Source organism: Pongo pygmaeus, chromosome 8 (genome assembly GCF_028885625.2).
Source record: "Pongo pygmaeus isolate AG05252 chromosome 8, NHGRI_mPonPyg2-v2.0_pri, whole genome shotgun sequence".
Classification (NCBI taxonomy): Eukaryota; Metazoa; Chordata; class Mammalia; order Primates; family Hominidae; genus Pongo; species Pongo pygmaeus.
The window spans coordinates 127545717-127571154 of record NC_072381.2 but is presented as its reverse complement, the minus strand read 5'-3'; the positions used below and the strand labels follow the sequence as shown (position 1 = coordinate 127571154).

At 49.8% G+C, this 25438-nt stretch overlaps 1 protein-coding gene across 6 annotated transcripts in view; it reads right to left on the bottom strand.

Moving 5' to 3' along the window:
• TACC2 (transforming acidic coiled-coil containing protein 2) overlaps nucleotides 1-25438 on the bottom strand; it is a 256831-nt gene that overhangs the window by 98824 nt on the left and 132569 nt on the right. For 4 of the 6 annotated variants that reach the window (XM_054503818.2, XM_054503817.2, XM_063670346.1 and 1 more), the window contains exons 7-8: nucleotides 20251-20376; nucleotides 9276-9410 (exon numbers count right to left, since the gene is read on the bottom strand). In XM_054503818.2, coding sequence (XP_054359793.1) covers nucleotides 9276-9410; nucleotides 20251-20376 — 261 coding nt within the window. The remainder of the gene's footprint in view (nucleotides 1-9275; nucleotides 9411-20250; nucleotides 20377-25438) is intronic. The other 2 variants (XM_054503819.2, XM_063670347.1) reach the window with 1 other exon arrangement.

Sequence of the window (25438 nt, the reverse complement as noted above, 5' to 3'; positions counted from 1 at the left end):
GTACTCAGCAAAGGCCAGATGTTATCACAAGAGGAAGAAAACTAGAGCCACTCTGTGATGCTCCAGGGAGAACCTGAAACCTAATCCCAGCCAGAGCCTATTACGTTGCTCTCCACCCTTTTCTCCACAAGGTCCCAGTTCCCACCCTGAGTCCTGCCAAACAGCGCTGCAACAGTCAGCCTTCTGGCCACAGAGAGTGAGGATGCAGGATGGCTCGGCCCATTTCCCCAACTACGTCAGTCTGGACAGATGTCTCAGGCTGTGTTGGCAGAGGCACTGCAGGTACCACGTGCCAACCTCGGGACAAGCTGCCTCCTCTTGGAAATGAAGCAGGGACAATGCACCAGGGAATCATGTCATCAAGTCAGCCGTGTCAACACGCATTTATGGAATGGAATGGAATGGAATAGAGTATCACTGCAGCCCACCAAGTAAGGGAAGGTCCGTGCCAATCTTGGACACATATGGGGTTAGTACATGTGTACTGGCCACAATGTTAAGCTTCTCCCTGTGGTTTGAGCAGAGCTGCTCTGGCCAGACTGCAGGTCCTCCAACCTGGAAGACTTCCCCCTTTCATTTTTGTTTGCTTATTTCTTTTTGTTGTTGTTGTTTGATCTTCCATCCCTCTTTAAGAAATCATTCTGATTTTATTCATTGGCTTTCAGCTCCATTATCTAAATCCAAGAAAAGCAGGCAGGACCCTGTAATTCTTTCTGCAAAGCCAGGAAATGATGCTCAGCGAGATGCTATTTAGACAGAGATGGGAGCAGGGACACCAAGGTGGGGTACAAGGTGGGCAAGTCATCCTCAAAGAGCCACCATCCTTTGCCTCTTAGCCCAGGAGAATACTCCAAGGTCTCCATGTTTGGTGGAACCACATGGGGAATTACATCCCTCTGGCCCTGGGCCCCAGCCTTGGGCAGTAAGGGGAGGAAATGCTGGTGCCAAGCCCCAGGCCCTGGGCAACTTCTCCCAGCGAGCCCCTGCCCAGAGTCACAGTCCAGCCTGGGAGTAGTCACCTCTGCAGTGTCACCCTCAGACACAGTGTGTCCCACGTTGCAGGGTCACCACTCTATCCCAGCACCTGCCTTCAGCCTTGCACAGAGCAAATGCTCGATCAATGTTGGTGAGTAGATGAATGCAAGGCACAAAGACAGACCCAGGTCCCCTCCATCCCCACGGCCACTGCTTTAGTTCAGGCCACCACTGTCTCCCACCTGGACCACAGCAACAACTTCCACGTGGCTCTCTGACCTCTGGCCTCTCCTCCACCCACCCTCCTCCTCGCCACCACAGATATTTCCCCAAACTAAATTCCATCCTGACTCTCCTCTGCTTGAAAAGAGAAGACAAAAACAAAAGCAAAAACAAATACAAAAAAAAAAAAAGAAAAGAGAAGACATGTTTCTTTGCATTTTTTGGGCACCAGCAAACTCCCCAGTCTGGCTGCAGGCCCCTCTAAATCTGAGGATCATGGCCACCTTGGCTGCTCACCCTGCTGCTCTGTCTTAGACCGCCGTACCTCCCTCCAGCCCCTCCAGTTCCTCTCTGACCTGCTGCCTCAATCTGCTGGGCCTCGCCACACCCCAAGCTTTGGCACATTTGGTTCCTCTTCCCTGAAGCACTTTTGCCCTTCTTTACCCTCAGCAAACACCTAGTCATGCTGCAAAACTCAGTGGTGATGCTGCCTCCTCTGGGAAGCCTTCCCAACTTCTCCAGGCAGAGTCAGGTGCTCCCTTCTCTTGAGTCTTTTGTTCTCAGCTCTATTGGAGACTTTATCATGTTGTACTATGTTAAGTTGATCACGTTGTATTGTTCTGTTTCCAGAACAGCTGTCTCTGTCTGCTTCCTTTTCCCCATCACTGCTGGGCATTGGAGTGGGGGAATGTGAATTCAATGCCTCCTACTTGTCAAACACTGAGCTATATTCTTCACGTACTTTACTACTCACAATAACCCCCAAGAGGTGGGTACTACTAGCCCCATTTTAAAGATGGGCAAACCAAGGCTCAGAGTAGTCAAGTAACTCACGCCACGTCACACAGCTGGTAAATAGGCATGTCTTTCCAACTTCATGCTCCTTCCCCTGCGCCACATTCCGAATAGTCCGTGGCATAGAATCAACCGGGATGTTATCTGCCGAGAGGCTGGCTGGCAGGATCAAAAAATGCAAACAAAGCAGAAGAGAGGACCCAGGAACGCTGCATGACTCCACCTAGACTCCAGCGCTCAGCACGTCCTTCTTCTGCCAGCGAAGTATTAAAGAAACTGACTCATTAACAACACGGCGAGGCACTCGGGCATGGTGGGGTCCTGAGCCGCCCATGCTCGTACCATATCCCATCCCACCCCACCTCCCTGGGCCCTGCCTCCCTTGGTTTGGGGTTCTATTTCTCCACCTCCTTTGGGGCACTCTGTGACCAGCCGTCTCCTGGCCACCCCTCTTTCTGCACCTCCACTGGGTCTGAGGGCTCGAGAGCACGCATTTGGCTTAGAAGGAATGCAGCTTCCCGGAGGGCAAGCACCTAAAACCATCAAGTGGCAGCCGAGGGCCGTCCTTGGGCAGCCGTGCTGGGGGAGGAGGGTGGGCTCCTGGCCTCAGCTGCCCCTATTCAGGGCAAGAAGGGCCCCCACGCTGCCCTGGAACCTTCCACCCACCAGTGCTGTGCTGAGCAGGTCCAGCCACGCCCTCACAGATTCCTGCCCATATGTTCCTCCCTGAGCCCCACTTCAGGGCGGGATCCCCTTCCCAGCTGCTTTAGGGGCCGTGGGACTGCCGCCCAGATGGCGTCACAGGCTGAAGCTTTGCAGATTCTCCCAGCTGTGCCCCCAGAATAGGGCCAAGGAGCCCCACTGCTGCCGGCTCTCTTTCCCCTCCCCTCCCAGAAGAAGGAAAAGAACTGCAGACCTGGGCCCACGGAACTGAGGGAGCCACCATCTAACTGAGGCCCTCTGCTCCTGCTCCTCAGGCTGAAGCCAGCGGGACAGCCCAGCACTCACTCCGCTGCAGCTCACATTCCGGAGGCTGAGCAGGAGCCAGGGGGACCCATCGATGCCTCCGCGCATATCACCGGCAGGTGACGTGGCTCAGCGTAGTTATGCTCAGTCTGCCCTGGACCCAGTGGGCCTTAGAGGCAAGAGAACAATGGAAACTTGACCTGCGTAACCAAGGAATGATGCCACGAGAGCCCAGTTTGGTCAGCGCAGAGTCTAATCCCCAGAGACCCTCAGCCCAACAACCCAGCCCCTTTCCCTGGTGAGGCAGAGAGGCTCGTCCGCACCCCGCCTACAAGGCAAAGTGCTGCGCTGGGGAGCGGGCTGGCGGGCTGGCGAACTGGCTCCAGAGCGAAGATGCATCATGTTTTCCAAAGGGCTGACTTCTCTAACTCGGGTGGAGGGAATGGGGAGGTTTCTGCCCTTCCCCTCCTGCGCAGGAAAAACTCTCGGGTCTTGGAGAAATGTTGACAGAGGGAAGGGAGCAATTTGGGGCAGCTGCCCAGGGCGGGTGGGGCCGGGAGTGTGGGGGCACCTCACAGGAAAGCCTGAAGAGCCAACGCCACAGTCGCCACAGGCTGCAGCTCAGGCAGCATTCCTCAAGGGGTGTCTCCTGGGCCTCCTGCCCAGCACCGGGGATCCGGCTTCCTCCCTGCAAGAAGCTCAGCTGCTTCTCCCATCCCGTTTGTCCAGGGTCTATCCAGACAGCCCTTGGCCAGGTTTCCAAGTCACCAATTCCTAGGGGACAGCTGTCCGCAGCAGGGAGTGAGAGGCCAACTCTGAACACAGATGACGCTTGCGTGGGCTCACACCCACACCCACTCAGCTCATGTCCAACACACCAGGCTCTTTGCCACAAGCTCTCAGAGGTCAGCTGTGGCTGCCTTGGTGAGGTGAGGGCTTTCAACCTGTATTCCTGGAAATTCTTATTATCAGACCCCTCGCCTGGCTTCAGCCTCGTACAGCTCTCCAAAGAGCTGACAGCTCTGGAAAAGTCAGGGTGACCTGCTGACCCCACAAGGCCTCAGGAGGGCTATGCTGGAGAGGAAAGGAAGGCCCATCAGAAGCGTGGTCACTGCAGCAATGGTCTCCCTCCCAGGCAGGGTTAGGAGGCAGAGACTTGAAGTCACATCTGTTCTCCCCAAGGCCTACGGCCTAATGGTTACCAATAAGAGTCGGGGGAGGGGAGTGTGAAAACTCCTGGAGAAAAGCCATTTGCACTGGAAATGTGGGATTGTGTCATCGTTTCCACAGCAGCCGTGAGAAGCAGGAAGAGGCAGCAGGAAGTCACCCAGCATGTTTGCAAGAACAGAGCATCTGTCGATTCTGTAATAAGATGTGCCGTGGGCTTTCTTTGTCAATACACCAGGTCTCACTGCCTCGCTGCTCCCCTCCAAGCCCAAAGAGAGAAGACAAAGCCACAGATGTGGCGAGCACTGCAGCTGCCTGCGCATAACACCCAGAAGGCAGCTGGCTCCAATAGGCAATGCCCGGCTGGTGGCAGGAACCCATGGAAGACGTATTTCCAAATCAAGAGTCCAACCAGGACCTCAAATTCTGGCCCAAGGCTGGGCATGGTGGCTCACGCTTGTAATCCCAGCACTTTGGGAGGCTGAGGCGGTCGGATAACCTGAGGTCAGGAGTTCGAGACCAGCCTGGCCAACATGGTGAAACCCCATCTCTACTAAAAATACAAAAATTAGCCAGGCATGGTGGCGGGTTCCTATAATCCCAGCTACTCGGGAGGCTGAGGCAGGAGAATTGCTTAAACCCGGGAGGCGGAGGTTGCAGTGAGAAGAGATCATGCCATTGTACTCCAGCCTGGGCTATAAGAGCAAAACTCTGCCTTAAAAAAAAAAAAAAAAAAAAAAAAAATTCTGGCTCAGCCTGGGTGAATAACGACTTCCATTTCAGTGAAATGAAATGTTCAACCTTACATTTTTGAAACTTGCTTTGAAAACCTCCAGGAACTCATCCAAAGGGAAAAAACACGGTTTATTGGATCCCTGGATCCAGGCCATGGCCCCATGGTTGAAAGCAGCTGTGGAGAGAGTCGAGGTGGAGAGTACACTGAAGGCGATGGAACCACAGCTGTCAGGGAGCCCCAGGAAATGGGGGCCTCAATCCTAAAACCACTCCTGTCTTTGCAGGCAGCTAGCCAGGTCTTTAACAATGTAGATCCGATCATATCACTGTACTGCCTGGGGGCTTCTGGACGCTCTTAAAAGAAAGCCCAAGGAGCCCACGACCAAAGCTGCTACAATCGGAGCAATGAAATAACGTAGTATTGGAATATAACCCAAAGAATAAAATGCATATTCAGGAGTCCATGCAGATATAAATACATGATTGAATCAATTAATAAATGAAGGAGAAGAGACAAATCTCCTCTGCAGAAAAACTCTAAATAATTTCTGTAGATGTTCCGTCCTAACAGAGGAGGAGCACAACTCTCCACCCCTTAAATGTGCATACAGTGACTTCCTTCCACAGACTACAGTACTGAAAGGGGGGAAAAAAGGAACTTGGCGGGGCGCAGTGGCTCATGCCTGTAATCCCAGCACTGTGGGAGGCCGAGGCGGGCGGATCACTTGAGGTCAGGAGTTCGAGACCAGCCTGGCCAACATGGTAAAACCTTGACTCCACTAAAAATACAAAAATTAGCCAGGTGTAGTGGCGGGAGCCTGTAATCCCAGCTACTCAGGAGGCTGAGGCAGAAGAATCGCTTGAGCCTCTGGGGTGGAGGTTGCAGTGAGTGGAGATGGCACCACTACACTCCAGCCTGGGTGGCAGAGTAAGACTCTGTCTCAAAAAAAAAAAAGTAACTTTACAGTGGAGACAGTCAACAAACATGACCTCAGCCAAGCAACTGAGGTCAATGTCAGCAGTGATATGTCATGTTGATGGTATGTACCCTTGATAGGATGTGATGAAAATGACACTTGATCTCTGTTCTTCCTCCCAAACCCCACAGGCCCAGTCCAATCATGAGAAAAGCATCACACAAATTCCAATAGTAGGTCATCCTACTAAATACCCAACCAGAACTCCTTAAAACTGTCAAGGTCATCAAAAACAAGACAAGTCTAAGAAGAAACTGCCACAGCCAAGAGGCACCTACAGAAACAAAATGGAAATGTGGTTTCCTGGATGGGATCCTGGAACAGAAAAAGGACATTAGGGAAAAACTAAGAAAACGTGAATCAACTATTCTATTAGTTCATTTTCTGTTGCTTATAGAAGAATACCTGAAACTAGATAACTTATAAAGAAAAGTAGTTGTTTTCTTACAGTTATGGAGTCTGAGAAGTCAAAGGTCAAGGGGCTGCATCTGGTTAGGGCCTTCTTGCTGGTGGGGACACCGCAGAGTCCGGAGGTGGTTCAGGGCATCCTATAACAAGGGGGCTGAGTACGCTAGCTCAGGTCTTTCTTCCTCTTCTTATAAAGCCACCAGTCCCACTCCCATGATATCCCAGCAATCCATTAATTCATGAATGGATTAACCCATTCATGAGTGCAGAACCACAAAACCCAATCACCTCTTAAAGGCCTCACCTCTCAATACTGCCAGATTGGGGGTTAAGTTTCATCATGAGTTTTGGAGGCAAGAAATACTCAAACCATAGCAACTATAGACTTTAGTTATTATAATAAAGATGTATCAATATATCAGTAACTTTTTTTTTTTGAGATGGACCACAGGGTCCATGCACATGCGTTTTCTCCCCAGCAATATCTATTCTCTTCCCAGTATCTTCAGCAACCTCCAGCCCAGCCCACACATAACCCACTCAGCTTAAGCTCTCAGTCGCTTCCCTGGGAAGCCATCCTCAGCTACCCAGACTAAGTGAGGTTGTGGGTCACATCCATCCAGGGTGCTGCACTTCTCCCCAGGTAACTGATTGCTCCATGTCTATCTTCCAGCATTGGATGCTCCTCGAGGGCAGGACGGTGCCTGTCTTCCAGACCTCTGTGTCCCGTCCCCACCACAGTGACTGGCCCAGAGTAATCCCAAGTTCATGTTGCTGAATGCTCAGATGTGTAAATGAATGAGATTCAGAAGCAACCCACACAGAGCGGGCTCCAGGGCTAAAGGTGAGATCACCCAGTGTGCCCTCTATGACAGGTTGAGAGCCGTGAGCCCATCTGACCTCAGGAAAGAAAGACATAGAGCAAATGGGTACCACTTGTGTCTGCTGGTGCCAGGAGGCACCAGAGATGCTCTCTGACCCTAAGACTGCATCAGCAAAAGGTCTGGAGGTTGAAATTTTTATTTTAGATTTCATCAAAAATCTACTCTAGCCCTTGGGTAAATTCTTTTTTTAAAAAAAAATGAGGTATAACTTACATACCAAAAAATAGTAAAATTCACTCTTTTTAGGTATATAGTTCCACAAATTTTACAGAACATTTCCATCACCCCCACAAAGATCTCTTCATGCCCATTTGTAGTCAATACAAATCCCAGCCCCCGGTGCCCACTGATCTGTTTTCCATTCCTTATTATTTTTCCTTTTCCAGAATCTCATCTAGACTGAATCATGTAGAATGTAGTCTTTTGAGTCCAGCCTTTCTCACTTAGCCTAATGCATTTGAGATTCATCAATTTAGTTGCATGAATCAATAGCTTGTTCCTTTTTATGGGTGAGTAATATTCCTTGGCATAGATATACCACAATTTGTTGATCCTTTCACTAGTGGATAGATATCTGGGTTGTTTCAAATTTGGGGCAATTATGAAGAATATATGCATACAAGTTTTTAGGTAGACATATATTTTCATCGTTCATAGATAAATATCTAAAAGTGGGATTGCTGGATCATATGGTGGATTTATGTTTGCCTTTATAAGAAACTGAAGGGCAGAATATTTGAGAAGAGTAATTGTATTTCTTTCTCCAACACATTTTGGTTGTGCACCCACTACGTCTAAGGCAAACCAAGCGTGTTTCCCCAAACACCTGGGGATGTTCCTGCTCCCCAACCTCCGCTTGTGCTATCTCACCAGCAGAAAAGCAGACCTCCCATATATTTCCCTGTCCTTGGGCCAAGAATTATGGCAGACCAGGCACTGCGGTGGATCCAAGAGGGGTGGAACAAACGTTCCTGCTCTGCCAACAACAATCTGAAGGATGGAAAGTCCCTCTGGGACTCAGGACTAACAGAGCTACAGGGAGATGCCAGGAGATACAGGACAGAGAAGAGTTTAATGGTCTGGGTGGCATCATCCAGATAAGGCTGACTCTGGTCCAGCTCTGGGCCCACCCTACTATTACCCGGTATTCTAGAATATCATCTGCATGTGGTGATGTTCCCTTCCTCTGATTTCTCTACTACTTCCGGACACTCTGGTTTGGCAGCTGGTGGTCTACGCTTTGGGCACCCCTTATATTCTTGCCCTCTACCATGGCTTAGCTTTCAGCACTGTGTGCTTCCCAGCCAGCAGGAGCTCCCTGAGGACCGAGGCCTGCCGTTCTCAGCACACCCAGATGCATTTGGCTCTCTACAAAATACTGTCCAAGAATGCTCTTTAGGAGGCTTTAATGATTTATAATCAAAACCAACTGCTTGCATGGAAACAGGAGTTCCAAATACTTGCTCTAATCATTAACTTTATGTGTCAACTTGGCTGGCCCATTGAACCCTGATATTTGATCCAACCTGTCTCAATTTCACTGTGGAGATATTTTTTAGATGAGATTAATATTGAAATCAGTAGATTTTGAGTAAAGCTGATTACCTCCTATAATGTGGGTGGACCTCAACCCATCAGTTGAAGGCCTTAAAGGAAAAGGACTGACCTCCCCCAAGGAAAAGGGAATTCTGCCAGCAGATGGCCTTGGGGCTCTGCTACATCAACTCTTCCCTACTCTCCAGCCTGCCAGCCTACCCTGCATTATTTCAGAATTGCTAGTCCCCACAATCACATGAGCCAATCCCTTAAAATAAATCCCTCTCTCTGCATATACATATACATATAAATACATACACATATAGATCATCCATCCATCTATCCATCCATCCTATTGGCTCTGTTTCTCTGCAGAACCCTAACGCACTCGCTCACACCATGCTTCCCACTGTGACATGAGGAGCAGCTGGGCAAGGGTAAACCTGAGATCGGCTATGGCCCAAAGGGTCAGAGACATGGTCTCACAGGGCCAAACGGTCACCGCCTTGTTACCATCCTAAATGCAGCTCACCCCAAGACCTACGGGGCATAGACCACCAGGCCCCTGCTCTCCAGGGGCAGGTGCTGCGGAGAGGGGCTTGCACAATACCTGCTGAGGTCCTTGGCCGGATATGGGCAGGAGGGAGTGGAAGCTTCTACTCCGTCACCAGCTGGGGCAGAAGGCGAAGCTATGTGTTCTGCAGCCGAGGGAGCGAGACCCGCATGGGCAGCAGCTGGGGAGATGCTGGGGACACAACGAGGGAATTATTCCACATGGGGCTGGGCTCATTAATGGCACATTCATCAGGCCCCATTCACCCCACCCAACCCACCCGCCCACACATGGAATGGACTCTTTAAACCCCAGCACTCGGCTCCCCGGCTTCCCCACTCAGGCCTCCACTTCTGCACAGCAGGGCCTGTGGCTGCAACGAAGAGGCTCCCAGGCCAGGCCCTTAAGCTCCTCCCTCCTTAGGCTCCCGTAGAACAGGGTTTTTTTTTTAACAGAGGCGGCTCAGGTGTCCGGGACACGCTATGTGAGTTTTCTCGTTTGATTTTTGTTTAGAGGAGAAGATTTTTTTTATGATGATTTCTATTCGTTTTTGATAGGCAATGAAACTCTATGAGGCGAGAACTAAAATACAACTTTACAAATTCCCCAGACTTTGCCCGCAAATCCCAAGGCTGAGAAAAATCCAGGGGAAAAGGCTGATGGGTAATTTGGGAACCTGCCCCAGGACCAGTTGGGCCACCCGTGTCCTGGGGGAGGAATGAGTTTCAGAGCCGGAGTGTGGCCCTCGGGTAGGGAACGAGTGCCCCCTGCTGGACAGCCGGGGAACCACAACGTACGGGGCCTCTGGGGATAGCACTGGGGAACACTCCCCACAAAAGCCAAAAGGCGCAGGCTTGCAGTGCAGAAGAGTTTCTGATTTTCCCCGCTGGCAAAAAGCAAGGCTAGCAATGGCCTCCACAGACTAAAGCCTGGGAACAGCTTTGAGGGTGGTGCCCTCCCAGCCTCTCCAGCCATCCCTGCTCCAGTCCACAGCGGGACTGGCCAGGCTGAAGGTGTCTTGGGGTAGCCAGGCTGGAATACAAGACTCAGCACAGAAGGCCTGAAACCCAGCCTGAGGTGGTAGCTGGGGTTTGTGGCGTCACAGCCCTTGCAGCGAGGGATCACTGCTTTCCTCTGCGGGTAAACACCTCCAGGGAGCTCCCAGACTGCAGGAGTCCAGGTTGTGTGGGCCTCTGGGCTGCTATGTCTACTCACTCCATCTTCTCGAGGTCCACCTGAGAGGCTAGCACCCTGGTCTGAAAGGCAGCTGCCATAGGTGCCCACACTGCACACTGGACAGAGGACTCAGTCTTGCCCATAAGTCTGGTCACAGCTTAGCAGATTCTGCAGGTCCAGCAGGCACTTCCCAGCCCCTCACCGCCCTGGCCTCAGACCTCCATGAGGACAGGGGCCACATCTGCCACATCCACCCCAGGATCCCAACCCTGGGCCAGGCCGCCCACAGCCGGCAGAGGGGACGCCGCCAAGTGTCCAACTGGCTGCAACCAAGTGTGGGAGCAGAGCCAGGGCTGGAACCCACGCTGCCTGCTCCCTCAGGGCTCCACAGAGAAAAACAGAGCCCAAGGAATAACGACCTAGGAAAGCCCAGAGCAGACCAATCCATGGGGGAACAAAAATTACAAGTGCTTGGAGGAAACCCAGCAAAAGAGCAAAGTGGATTTACAGATGGAGTGACTGGCCTCCTTTGTCAAACTATTATTTGCAACAATTTGGGCAGTGGCTAAAATTAATTATTTTGTAAAAGAATGACTCAAAATGAATAATGCAAACTACCAGGGGCATTTAAGCTCCTTAAGAGCTATTTTGCACTTTGGAGGCTGACGTGTACTCATAATCGGCAAATGGACCACTTACAAACGCAAACTACTAGTCTAACTTCGCTTTCTCAAGAAATTACACTGGTGTGCTCTCCCCTTCACCACACACACCCCACCAAGATTTTACTTAGTTTAATGCAAATTGTGGAAAGGTGGTATTGTTTGTGGTTCTGTGATTTAAGGGTACTGTTTATCAAACTGCAAGGAAGGATCTCTGTCTTAGAAAACAGTGGCAGGTGGGGAGAGATGCTACCTTAGATCTGTGGCCCGCTGCTAATCACAGCAAAGCCAGCTCTGTGACAGCTGACAGCCCTGGGATCTTATGCAGATGCCCAAGGCTACACCTGCCCCATCTCTGAGAACACCCTGGGGCAGAACAACCAAGGCTCACTCACCAAGCTCCCCCGCCTGCCCTTAACACCCACAGCTGCTCCTGTTCCTGAGGGGCCACCTGGCTGCTCCCTCCTCCCTTCCTTCTGTTGGTCTCAACTGCCATGGCCACACCCTTCCTGCGCTGGCTGGGTCCCATTAGCCAAAGGCATCAAACAAGTGTGACTCAACAGCTCATTTAAGAAAGGCGCCCCCCTCCTTCCACCGCCTGTTGGCTCATACCCAGGGGCCGAGGAGGTCAGGCTCCCACCAGGAAACACTCCAGTGACTCACCATCCAAGTCCAAGCGCTAACACATGGGCCCCCACAGACTCCTCCTGGGCCCAACAGAACTTCTCCTCTTCCCTCGTGACCCCCCTCCTCCTCCCCCAATTTTCCCAGCATGGTAGTGGCACCATCAGCCCGCCAGGCCCTGGCACTGACTTCCAGTTCTCTCATCCCCTCATCACCCCTTCATGCTGAGTCACCTCCTTCTCCTTCTGGAATCTGCCCTCTCTGAGCAGGACTCCTGGGCTATCCGGCTGTGCCTGCTTTCCATTTGGTCCCCTCGGATCCAAGGCCCCACAGCCACCAGAATGACCCGACTCAAGTTCTGATCAGGTCCTTCCACTGACTAAAGCCCTCCCTGATTTTCCACAGCATTCAGAAGCTGGTCCTCCAGGAGCCTAGTCAAGGTCCCTTGAACTCCCCCTGAGCTGCCAGAGGGCAACGTTGCTCAAGCAAAGCGAGTAAGCAGGTAGGGGCAGCCGGCAGCCAGCTCCTCACCAACAACCCGTCAGCTTCCATCTGCGTTCAAGCCTCCCGTGACCAGCAGTGACTCCTCTTAAAGACATTGTTCTCAGGAAGCCGGGCCTTGAACAAACGCCCAGGACCAATCCCAGGCCTTTGCAGAACCCTCCAGACAGCTGCCAAACCCAGCCCAGAGACAGCAGGGCACTGATATGGGGTCCGCACATTCTGTGTCTCATTCCACCTGCTGGAGTTATCGTGCTGTCTTCCTCCTGTGGGAAGCTAGCCTGGGGCTAAACGTCTGGGATGCCTTTTTCCATTTAAGGAGTTAATCAGTGTTTTCCAAACCTTATTGGAATAACGAAGAAGCTGAATTCAAATTCATGCAGAGTGTTTATATTTTTGGAAGAGGAAGGATATGTTGATTTAAATTCAACCTGCTATTTCTTTTTGTTTAGGACAGAGCTGACAGCATATAAACCACCACGCTTTTAGCAGACAGCCATGACTTATTGATCAAGGCGTTCTTTCCTGCTAAGCCCAGCTGGACAAGACCTCAGAATCCATCGCAACACAGATCCCTAGAGAACCACTACCAATGGATCAGAGACGATGGATCTGAAGAGTTTGCTGTCCCTGAGTTAACACCTTGCTAAGGTCCTCACAAACAACAACTGGTCCCACTGCCCATTCGGCTGCAGTCTCCAGCCACACACACGGCTCCAGGGCTCACATTCAGCCCGACAGCCCTGCAGATCCGGCTGCAGTGAGACACCATCAGCAGCTGTTGTCCTTTGATTCCCTGCTCAGGGCTTTTGAGTCCTGCTGGGCAGATCCCTCACTGACTGAACTGATAGCAAATTTCATTTCAGAGATTGGCTGGAGCTGCCAAATTAAGCCCTTGTGCAAGGACAAACACCAGAGTGGCCCAGGCTGTCACTGGAGGGTGACAACAGCCCCCAAGGTGCAGGCCGAACACATCAGTCTTGTTGGCCAGATGGGTGACAGCATCTTATCTCCCATTTCACTTCACCATCTGGAAGGCATTTAGCACAACAGCCCTTCCTCCCAGGCCTCTTGATTTTTTTCTTCCCGAATTCCCAAGTGCACATGATCACATAATAGGGCAAGCGTTAAGGCCGAAGACTCAGGTCATGCTGAAGGTGAGATGCAAAGTGCAAAAAGGAAAGTGCTGTGAAATTGTGGGTTTGGAGAGCCAGGCTTGGTTGATACAAATGCTGGACAGCCAGTCCCACGGAGGCCTGGGACTTGATAAAATGAGACTCAGCAATGGGAGACAGAACAGGCATCTCTCAGAGGCAGCCACTGAAAAGCCCCAAAGCCAAAATCAGAAGGTGCTGAGAGGTGCTTGTGAATTGGCTGGAAGCTCCGAGGCAGGCACATCCAGATATTTCTGGTCGCTGGTGAGATCCACCGGCATTCGAGCACCAGCCAGTTCACGTGAGAGCGTGAGCAGCCCCAAACAAGCTGATCTGCAGATTTCCAGCGGGCGCTGGGCTCCTGCGCAGTTAACCCTGAACTGGCTGGTCAGCTCTTCCCTGGCACACGTCTATCCACTTTACCTTCACAGAGTGAGCCCGTGCTCAGAGGAGGGATGTTATTTTCAAACTTGGCACAAACAAAACTTAAGCTGGAAGGAAAATATTCACCAAGGGAAAAGTGATAAACACCATCCCAAAACCATAGGCGAGGCTTTGGTCTGGCTTGGATCGTCCAAGTTATGAATCCCCACGCCTGGTCATCACCAGCAGCTCTGCGGGCCCAGGGGCAAGATTTCCTTATGTCCTGAGCTCTCTGGGGATGAGTCCTGGTTTACAGAGGCTACAGGGGTGGAGACACAAGGGATAAAAGGAGACTGATCTTGGATATCCAAGATTATTTATTCAGAAAGTCAAAATCTGCCTATACAGATAAAGCAGCTCAAGAAGCATGAAAAACCAAAACAAGAACAGAATCTTGTGTTAGTGTGAACCATATGAAATTCTCAATATTTGACACTTGCCAATGTGGCAGTTCATGTGGTTCAACCCAACAGCAGCCAGCCAGACACTGGAACCTCAAAGGCTCTGAAGAAATGTAAAGGTGCACCCCAATTTACTCAGCGTGCCAGGTGCTGGCTTCACAAATTTGATTCATGAATGTCAAAGTACCTTCTAAAGGGTACAAAGGAATTCTGTTATTCAGAGAAGACTTTTGGGAGATCCATTTTCTAAATTAAAAATAATTCCTCCACTTTATCATTCAGTTTTTGTTTGTTTGTTTATTTTTTGAGACTGAGTTTCATTCTTGTTGCCCAGGCTGGAGTGCAATGGCACGATCTCGGCTCACTGCAACTTCCGCCTCCCAGGTTCAAGCGATTCTCCTGCCTCAGCCCCCGAGTAACTGGGATTACAGATACCCGCCACCACGCCCAGCTAATTTTTTAATATTTTTAGTAGAGACAAGATTTTGCCATGTTGGTCAGGCTGGTCTCAAACTCCCGACCTCAGGTGATCCCTGCCTTGGCCTCTCAAAGCGTTGGGATTACAGGCATAAGCCACCGTGCTCAACCTATCATTCAGTTTTTAATAAGGCACCTGCTTAAATAAAGGTTCAACTAACCTTTGTGGGGTGGTTGAACTCACTTATGCATACCCACAGAGGGAAGACAAAAAATCTTATTGTGCAGTCAGAAAAAAAAATAAAATAAACTACATGATTTGGAAGCAAGAGAAGAAATAAAAGCTGTAGTCAATATGAATTCCCTGGCCTTTCAACTTCTGACCATTTTAAACTCTGCTTCTGAATCTGGAAACTCGCTGGTGAGGCTACGACACTCAGCAGGGGCTACCCCACCTCCTTCTGTCCAAAGTCAGAGATCAGAAACTTCAGCCGCCGGCTGCTGGGCCTGGTGTCCCCCTTCCTGAGGAGCTGTGATGAGCTGCTCAAACCTGTTCACAGGTGAGGAGAAAAGCAAGCGCCTGGACAACACTGCCTTCACCTGGTGGTCCTCCAAGGACTGGAAACGCAGGTGTGGGCCCCTCCCAGCACCCCCCTCAATCAGACTCTGGGAAGGGGGCAGCAATCTGGGTTGTCAGCAGGTGATTCTGACGCACACTGAAGTCTCACCCACAGACATGAGTCCGGTGAGTAATTTTTCAACTGTGTGGATGGGAGTCCTCAAGTTCTTAGGGGACCTCTCTGCGTGGATTCTTGACTGTGGGAAAAACACAGAAGGCTCTTGGATGTGTCCCATTTCACTGCTTAATACATAGTGGTACAGCAGCTGGAAGGTTTCATTGAAAAAACCATTCTGCTTTTTTTTAGATGGGCCTCACTTGTCAACCAGGCTCTCAGCCTGGTCTCAGCTCACTACAACCTCCACCTCCTGGGCTCAAGCAATCCTCCCACCCCAGCCTCCTGAGTAGTTGGGACTACAGGCATGCACCACCACACCTGGCTAATTTTTGTAGAGGCAGGGTTACCCAGGCTCATTCTGCTTTTTTTTTTTTTTTAAATGAAAATACTGAACAGATGAGAGTACAAGTGGCCATAGGCAAAGTAGTCATGTGTAGAAAGTTCTAGAAGATCTGGGCCCAGCTTTCTCTGTCATCCAGGGTTAGCTCAACCCCCGAAGCAGCTTCACAGCTCTTCCCTGAGGAAAGAAGGAAAGAAGCAAATTTGGATGCCCTCCAGTGGCATTAACAATAGAGAAAGGGTGCATCGAAATCCCTTTCATTTTATTTGAGAAATACCTTAGAGATAGAGGTGCCTTCTCCTTTTTCTGCTACTCAGAAAAAAAAAAAAAAAGAGCTCTTGAAACGAGAGGGCAGGGCACCAAAGAATTAGCAGGCAACAGGGAAGGAAGAGTGAGGCTTGCTCTCTGTTTTTCCTCTCAGCTGGCTGAAAGCAAATGCTCCAGCCCTACTTTTTTTTTATTAATTAAAAAAAATTCTGCCAGGTGCAGTGGCTCACGCCTGTAATCCCAGCACTTTGGGAAGCCAAGGCAGGCAGATCACCTGAGGTCAGGAGTTCGAGACTAGTCTGGCCATCATGGCAAAACACCATCTATACTAAAAATACAAAAATTAGCCAGACATGGTGGCGCACGCTTGTAATCCCAGCTACTCAGGAGGCTGTGGCAGAACAATCACTTGAGCCCCAGGGGGCTGAGTTTGCAGTGAGCCCAGACTGTGCCCCTGCACTCCAGCCTGGGCGACAGAGCAAGACTACATCTAAAATATATATGTATATATACACATACACACACACACACACACACACATATATATTCATTTCAATTTAATTTTTAAACTACTGAAAAGGCACACCTCTCCCGAGGACTGTTACAGCCTGCCCCCTGCCCCATGTTCGTCCCTCCCCTCCTTCCGCATCCCACCCTCTGCCTCTCTCCTTATGGGAAGCAGAAAGTGTGGAGGGATTGCAGGTGGATGGGGTGGCGGGGCCACTGCTGCGGTTCAATCGCCACTGCACACTAGAACGCCCTGCTTAGTTTCTCCAGCAGACGGGCAAGGTGAAGCGCTGTTGATTCTTGCTATTCACAGTAATATTCTATCAAGTCGCCATGAACCCTGAATTAGGAAACACTGAATTATTGCATCTAAAGGAAATACAGGGGTAGCTTCCTGGAGTTTCTAGGCACAACCTTTTCATCAGCCAATCAACCAAAACATAACCTTGTTCCATGTGTGCTTCTGTTTAAAGAAGCCTTATTTAATAGGTAATTTTGCTTCATTGAATTCACAGCCACAAGCACTACCCCTCATGCCAGGACGAAGCTTCTCTAAAGCACAACTTTTCGCCCAAGGCCTGTTGTTGCACTTAGGAGGGCACTTCAGCAACATGCTTAGGGCTCATTTGAAACAATGTGCTCACCAAGGAAAAGCACAACAATTGAACTAAATATGCCACACAAGGACACTTGTTTACAGTGCCAGAACCACAACAAGAAGGCACGGCGTTGCCTCCTTCAACCTTAGCTGAGAACGTGTGTGCTGGGCAGCTCTGCACATGTCTGCAAATGACTGAGAAAGGACCACAGATATCAACTCTGGGGTAATCAATACATTTTAGTGAGAAGGTAAATTCACAAATATGCAATCTGCCAACAAGGATCGACTGTATTTTACAGAGGCACCTGGTGACCAAAGTCAGACCAATCCTTGGTATTAACAGAGTTATCTCTTTTCCACCAATCCAGTAAAAATGACGAGACAACACGACTCCGGATAAATCTTCAGTAACACCAACAAGGCACCCAAATTGCTCATTCCTTAAGTCAAATACTCCCCCAGGTTTTAATCATGCCTCCATTCTGCCCAGAGTTCTGAGTCTTTCCATGAGGAGATAAAGCCATGAAACTGGCCGAGTTCTCAGCACTGACACCTCTGCTTAGCCACTGGTCCCTTCCTGTATTCTGTGGTCACTCTTGGTCAGGGTTATAGGTAACACAGCTGCATTACCTAATGCACTACCTTCCTTGGACTAGAGAGAGACCACGGATACAGGCGGGGCCCCAGGACACGGTGTCTCGAGGAAGCCTAGCTCTCCCACAGCTCGGCCAGTGGAGGTTTCAGAACACAGGTGGGCAGCTGGGCCAGAGCTGCTGCAGTCCCAGCTCTGCCACTTACTAGCTATGTGCACTGGAGCATGTGAACGTCCCTGAACCCCAGTCTGCTCAACTGTGAAATGGCAGCCATGACGGCAGTTCCCACCTTCTACAGCTGGCATGAGGATTTACGGAGACACTTGATGAAACACACCCAGCATGGTGCCTGGAGCGTGAGAAGTGTCCAGGGAAAAGGAGCCTTAAGAGCATGTGTCACTCACCTACTATGGGGCCTGGGACAAGTCACTTAAAACACGCAGTCTTAGGCATGGGAGGGGCCTTCAGAAGCACCCATCACACCCCCCGCTGGACTGCAGCTCTCTGAGAGCCATCCAGCCAAGTCCAGCGCCATCCTCTCCTCAGAGCTTCCTCATGCCCCCCGCATCCCCCGACTGTAAGATGGGAGCATCGGGTGAGAGTGATCTCGGCTCCCTTCCAGGCTTCGCCAACGGAGGGTGTGCCCCACTGGCTACAGCCAGCGGCCCCTGGGTCTTCCTAAAACAGTGGTGGTCAGGGAGCCAAATGGGACAAAGAGGGGGAGGAATAGGAGAGACAAGAAGGGGGTGCCCCACCTCTCACTGGAAACTTCTGTATACTTCTTGAGGGTTGGGGGCCTTCGTTCACAGCTAGGGTTTTTCCTTTAAGAAGTTGAAGTCACACAAAAGTAAAAACTATGGCTGACTCGGCCGGGCGTGGTGGCTCACGCCTGTAATCCCAGCACTTTGGGAGGCCGAGGCGGCGGATTACCTAGGGTCAAGAGTTCAAGACCAGCCTGGCCAACATGGCAAAACCCCGTCTCTACTAAAAAAAAATACAAAAAAATTAGGCGGGCATGGTGGCGCATGCCTGTAATTCCAGCTTCTCAGGAGGCTGAGGCAGGAGAATCGCTTGAACCCAGGAAGCAGAGTTTGCAGTGAGCAGCGATTGTGCCACTGCACTCCAGCCTTGGCGACAGAGTGAGACTCTGTCTTGGAAAAAAAAAAAAAAAGAAAGAACTATGGCTGGCTCCTACCTATAAAAGGAACATCTAAAATTCCACGTCAGTGCATGGCTGCCCTGGAATATCTGCTTCTGGCCTGCAGCTTCCCGCCCTGTCTATCCCGTCCTCTGCTTTCTCCCCCACCAGGTACCTCCTCCTAGTTTTAAAGAGGTGTCTGGGTGCTGTCGGCCACCCGCCTGCACCCCAAGGAAGAGGGTCAGCACGGGCCGGCCCCCAGGTCCCTGTCCCCACCTCATCTGGTTCAAGTCACCACCATTCCTCCAGGGCCTGCCCAATGCCATCTTGGGTACTGTGGTTCCAGAGATTACGGATGACCAGTTCCTCCCTCGAGGAGTTCCCAGTCTAGTAAAGGAGATGGAATTAGATACGGGTCATTTACAAGGATCTGTGGAGGGCAGAGACATAGGGACACAACGGGCGACTGCAGGAATTCAGATGCAGGCTTCTCTCAGCTTGGGGAGAAGGCTTCTTGGAGGAAGGGCCACTGGGCCATGAGTTCTAGGAGGGAAGGGACAGTATCTGCCTATTCACTATGGCTTCCCCAGCACTATGCAATATTGGACAAAAAGCAGATGTTTCACTGATATAAACAGAAATCAAAATGTGTGTACGTGTGTATTCATAGACACACACACACAGACGTGTGTGTGTGTATAGACATATGTAGACATACCCATGTACATGTGTGTATGGAGAGACATGTGGAGGCATACGTGTACATGTGTGCCTATATATGCATATATGGGCATCTGAGCTGACTCTGAGCTGATTCTGGGAAAGCCCGGGTTAAATGCCAAGTTTGCAGGCAGAGGGAGCAGTGAAGCATGAATCCAGGCCAAGCACAGTGTAGACGGAGAACCGTGATCAGTGTGGGGTTGCTGGGGTGTGAAGAGCAAAAAGAAGGGAGGCTGGTGGGAGGTGACATGGCAGAAGGGCAGGGGCGGGGACCCCAGGCCCCTGGCTCCCCTGCCATGTGCTGCTGACCCTCCTCTTCTCTGACCACCACCAAAAAATGAAAGAAAATGAGCAGTGAATCCAGCTCTGTCCCAGGAGACCAGAAGGCAGCTAACTCAACCGTTCCCTGAAAAAGAAGTAGCACGTTCTCTCTACTGGAGGGCTTCTGTTTCAAATAGGGACCCCTGAAGGCCACATAGGAAAAAAGTCTTTAAAATGCCCCTTGTATGTGTTGGGGGCCGGGTCAGGGGAAATGGTCTTCCTGGTATCTCAGATCGTTCCTAAGGTCATAAGAAGAGGCCCCAACTCGGGCACACACCTGTTCAGGACAGGTGTGCACACCCTGTGTGTGTGTGTGTGCAGAGGGGGTGAAACTGCAGGAGAGAAGAGGGGAGGGGAGGGGAAGGGAGGAGAAGGGAGAGGAGCGGGGGAAGGCAGCCTCAAGGATTGGGCCCTGAGGTCTCATCACCAGCTCCAGGGCCCCCACCGTACCTCTGGGCTGTCAGATCCGTAGAGACCTGGCCAACAACATCACCGTGGTAGGAAGAGGCAGCTAAGGATGGGCTTTCCTGGTCTGCAGGGGCAGCGGGCTGGATGACATCATCTGCCACAGGTGAACTGGGGAGAGAAAAGGGAAAGAACCTAAACTCAGAAACATTCCTACAAGTTTTTGTTTTTTGTTTTTTGTTTTGAGACGGAATTTCGCTTTTCTTGTCCAGGCTGGAGTGCAATGGCACGATCTCCGCTCACTGCAACCTCTGTCTTCCAGGTACAGGCAATTCTCCTCCCTTGGCCTCCTGAGTAGCTGCGATTACAGGTGCCCGCCACCACACCTGGCTAAGTTTTCTGTATTTTTAGTAGAGATCGGGTTTCACCATGTTGGCCAGACAGGTCGCGAACTCCTGACTTCAGGTGATCTGCGTGCCTTGGCCTCCCAAAGTGCTGGGATCACAGGCGTGAGCCGCCGTGCCTGGCCTCCTACAAGTTTTCAATGTGTTTTAACAGCACATTTCTATCTGGATCCTGAGCAGGGCTCAGTTTCCCTTTCTATGAGGGATGAGTTTGGTGCTGCTCAAAGCAGAGTCTGTCACCAGTCTATGCCAAGATTAGTATAGAAACCTCAAGTAAGTGTTTAGAAACCTTTGTAGATGTTTTTTTCTTTCTTTCTTTCTTTTTTTTGAGACTGTCTCGCTCTGTCACCCAGGATGAAGTGCAATGATGTGATCTCGGCTCATTGCAACCTCCGCCTCACGGATTCAAGCAATACTCGTACCTCAGCCACCCGAGTGGCTGGAATTACAGGCACCCACCACCAAGCCTGGCTAATTTTTGCATTTCTAGTAGAGTTGGGGTTTCATCATGTTGGCCAGGCTGGTCTCGAACTCCTAGGTTCAAGTGATCTGCCCACCTCGGCCTCCCAAAGTGCCGGGATTACAGGCGTGAGCCACCACGCCTGGTCTCTTTGTAGCAATTTGATAGACTACGTTCATGTCTGTTAAACCTAATAATAAAAGGACAGGTTCAACATCCTACCACACACAGGACAGTCCCCAAGACAAAGGACTATGTGGCCCAGAACATCAATAGTGCCAAGGTTGAGAAACCCCGGCCTTGAGTTTTATTTCATTTTCTAGTAATTCATTTAATTATATTTTTTAAAGTTTTCATCTATGATGAGTTAGAAATTTAAAAACAATGCTGGTCCTTTATGGACTGAAAGAGTCTGCAACCTCCAAGCACAGGCTGGCTCAGGAAGCTAGAAGAGACTCAGTCCTTGGACACCCATCGTCTTGTAGTCAGTTACCCTATTATTTCATCGGGGAGGTCCCTGAGTGACTTTCTGATGAACTCCGCTCTGTAGCCATAAGTAGCAGGACCATTCTTTCCACTCCTTGATCAGATCCTTATTGAAAACCAATTCTCTGCTGTGAACAAGAGAGCAGCGGTCCCTGCCTTCATGGGACGTCTCATGGGACAGCTTCAGGCGAGAGTCGGATTTTTTTTTTTTTTTTTTTTGAGAAAGGATCTCCCTCTGTTGCTCAGACTGAAATGCAGTGGCTCCATGACAGCTCACTGAAACCTCAACTTCCCAGGCTCAAGCAGTCTTCCCACTTCAGCCTCCCCAAATGCTGGGATTATAGGCGTGGGCCACCTTGACCGGCCCCGACATTTTTTTTTTAATGTTTATTTATTTAGTAACAACTGCAGTAACTGCTAAGAAGGAAGGTGCAGATGGTCATGAGAACACAAACTGAGAACTCCTGGCCCACAATGGGAGTTGTGGAAGACTCTGTGGTGTGGTGAGCATGCTGAGGCCAGCTCAGTTAACAACAAATGTTTCCCAATGTTTACTACGTATACATGGCAGGAACTGTTCTAAGTGTGTATAGATAGCATTGTATTTGATCCTCACAACAACCTTTATGAGGTGGATACTATTATTAAACACACTTTACAGATGTAAAAACTAAGGCACAGAGAGGCTGAGCAGCTTGTCCAAGGTTGCACAGCAGGTAAGTGGCAGAACCAGGATACAAACCCAAGCCTGACCCCAGGATTCACGCTCTTATCTCCACACTTGGCTTTGTCCCACAGGCTGAAGAGGAAGAGGAAGCAAGAGGGGCTGGGCACGGTAGCTTATGCCTGTAATCCCAACACTTTGGGGAGGCTGAGGCTGGAGGATCAGTTGAGGCCAGGAGTTGAAGACCAGCCTGGGAAACATAGGGTGACCCTGTCTCTAGAAAAAATTTTAAAGCTTAAAAAAGGAAGAGTATACCCCCACCCTCAGCCCTACCCCCCGTTCAGGGAGCCACATATTTAAAAACCCTGAATCAGGAAGGAGCTTGGTATTCTAGAGGACCTGCAAAAAGTCACTGCCAACTAGAGTATAGATGAAGAAGGGGGAGTCTGGCTGGGCACAGTGGCTCACACCTGTAATCTCAGCACTTTGGGAGGCCGAGGTGGGTAGATCACTTGAGGTCAGGAGTTCAAGACCAGCCTGGCCAACATGGTGAAAACCCGTCTCTACTAAAAATACAAAAATTAGCTGTGCATGGTGGTGTGTGCCTGTAATCCCAGCTACAGGAGGCTGAGGCACAAAACTCACTTGAACCTGAGAGGCGGAGATTGCAGTGAGCTGAGATTGCGCCACTGCACTCCAGCCTGGGCGAGAGGGAGACTCCGTCTCATAAAAACAAAAAGGCGGGGACCGTGAGAGGAGAGGTGGACGGGAGCCAGATCATAAGGCCAGGTCAAAGAAGTGGGACTTGATTCTAGGCAGAAGAATCAGCCTGAAGCTTCAACCCAATGTTCAGCCATAAAGTGCCTTTGGCATTGAGATGAGAGTGGGGAGGTCCAGGGTGAATTTCCTAAAACTATCCTCTCAATACGATTGGACTAGCACATGTGTGCACCCACACTTTACTGCTTATTCTCCATTCTCCATGTTCCCACCCACCGTTCCAGTTCCCCCAGAACAAGATCCTGAAGCCCTGTGACCACACCCAAGGAGTCAGAGATAGAGATCGCTGCAAAGAGAAACGGAAGAAGCAGTAAGCCCAGAAGAGGGAGGACGGCAGGAGCTCTGGCTGGGTGTCTTGATGAATCACAATGTGTAGAATCCTAAACTACAGGCAATAGGCACTTTCTAAAGTCATAAAATCTGAGTGGAAAAACAGAGCTCCAAAGTTTTGGCAACACACATTGAAAACCATAAAAGACTTTGTTTCCTTTGACACAGCCATGGTTCTTCCTAGAATTCATTTTAAGGAGATAATTAAGGGCATGGGCAAATATGCTGATCACAACTGGAATCACGATAGCAAAAAATCTGGAAGCAACCAAAATGCGCAACAGTAGAGGACAGTTCATCAAATTAAGGCACAGCCATAGGATGGGCTCGTTTGCAGCTGTTTAAAAAATAAGGTAGGCCGGGTGCAGTAGCTCACACCTGTAATCCCAGCACCTTGGGAGGCTGAGGCAGGTGGATCACCTGAGGTCAAGAGTTCGAGACCACCCTGGCCAACATGGTGAAACCACGTCTCTACTAAAAATGCAAAAAATTAGCCAGGTGCAGTAGCGGGCACCTGAGGCAGGAGAATCGCTTGAACCCGGGAGTTGGAGGTTGCAGCGAGCGGAGATCGTGCCATTGCACTCCACCCTGGGTGACAAGAGCAAAACTCCATCTCAAATGATAATAATAATAATTAAAATTAAGATAGATCTTCATGTATCTAGATGTAAACATGTCCATTATTAATTGAACATCGGTTGAAAAAACTTAGCAGCATGATCCACATTTTATGTGTATATCGATATACATGGGTATGTGTGTCTATACAGTCCATATATAAACATACACACACAAGCATGCGACAGAGAGAGAGAGAGACAGCGCGAGCATAATAGCCTGAACAATGAAGCAATTTGGACAAGTATTGCCAAGGTGTTAATGGTAATTCTCTTTTGGTGGTGAAATCATTTGTGTTTTTTCTTAATGAAATTTATCTCCACTTTCTAGTTCTATGCTAAACACATACTACTTTCATAAATAAAATAAATTAGAAACCATATGTAAGAAGTTATTTTAAGTGCCAGGGAACAACTTCCATCTATAACTCAGTGAAAGCTTTCAGAGATGAAGACAATCAGAAAGCCACTGTCTTTTCCCCACTTCTACACTCATATTTTCCACTGGGAGGACCTAGGCTTGTCCGCCTCATTCCAGGGCAGGAATGCGGCCAGGCTTCGTCCATCAGGCACCGCTGGAAAATGAAGTCCCAGCAAAGAAGATGTGGAATAAAAGATATCTGCCCACATATTCTACGTGATGGCATTTTCATCTAAACTCTTTGGAATGGAATTATTTTTCAAATCATAAACACTTCCCTGACTTTTTTGAGACAGAGGATCTTGAACATAATTAAATACTTTCTCAATGACACTCAGTCGTCCTCGGCAACTATGACATAAGTGAGTGACATTGGTGCTGTAGCATCAAATGTAACCACCGTATGTGAAGTTGAGGGGACTGGATTCCAGTCCAGGCCCACCATCGGATCTAAGCCAGGGGGACTTCTCTGAGCTTTAGCCTTTCTGTCTGGAAAAGTGAAAGCGCCAGACTACTTGATCACCGAGAACTCTGACTCAGCCTTGTCCCTCGCTCTCAGGCCCTCAGCTGTCACTTCTACTAACCCACTCACCTGCCTCCCCCTGCCACCTTCTGCCTTGCAGTTCTCTGCTTCTAACAGGCTACAGGCTAAGAAACATGGCTGAGGGTGTTAGAATGTGCCTAAATCAAGAGTCAACAGGCTCTGAATAAAGATCTACAAACCTTCTGTACCAAATCATTATCTTATAATTTAAAAATAAACACGTACGTGTATAGATGCATATGCATTAGGCTCAACCATATGAAACTGCTACAAAGAAATAAATTGTCAAATTGACATTGTGCTGTCAGCTCCGGGCCCTTTCTGACTTTGTAATGATCTCAATATTTTCCAGGTAGCTAAGGATGGGAGAGAGCTGATTTCTGGGGAAATGGGGGGATTTTTCTAAAACAGCTCTTCTCAGAACAACTGTAAGAGGCTATAAATGGCTTCTAAGTTCCGCTGGTGGTGGTTCTGGGACTAGAGTGACTGAAATATTTTTCAGAGGAAAAAAAAAAAATCTGTCAGAT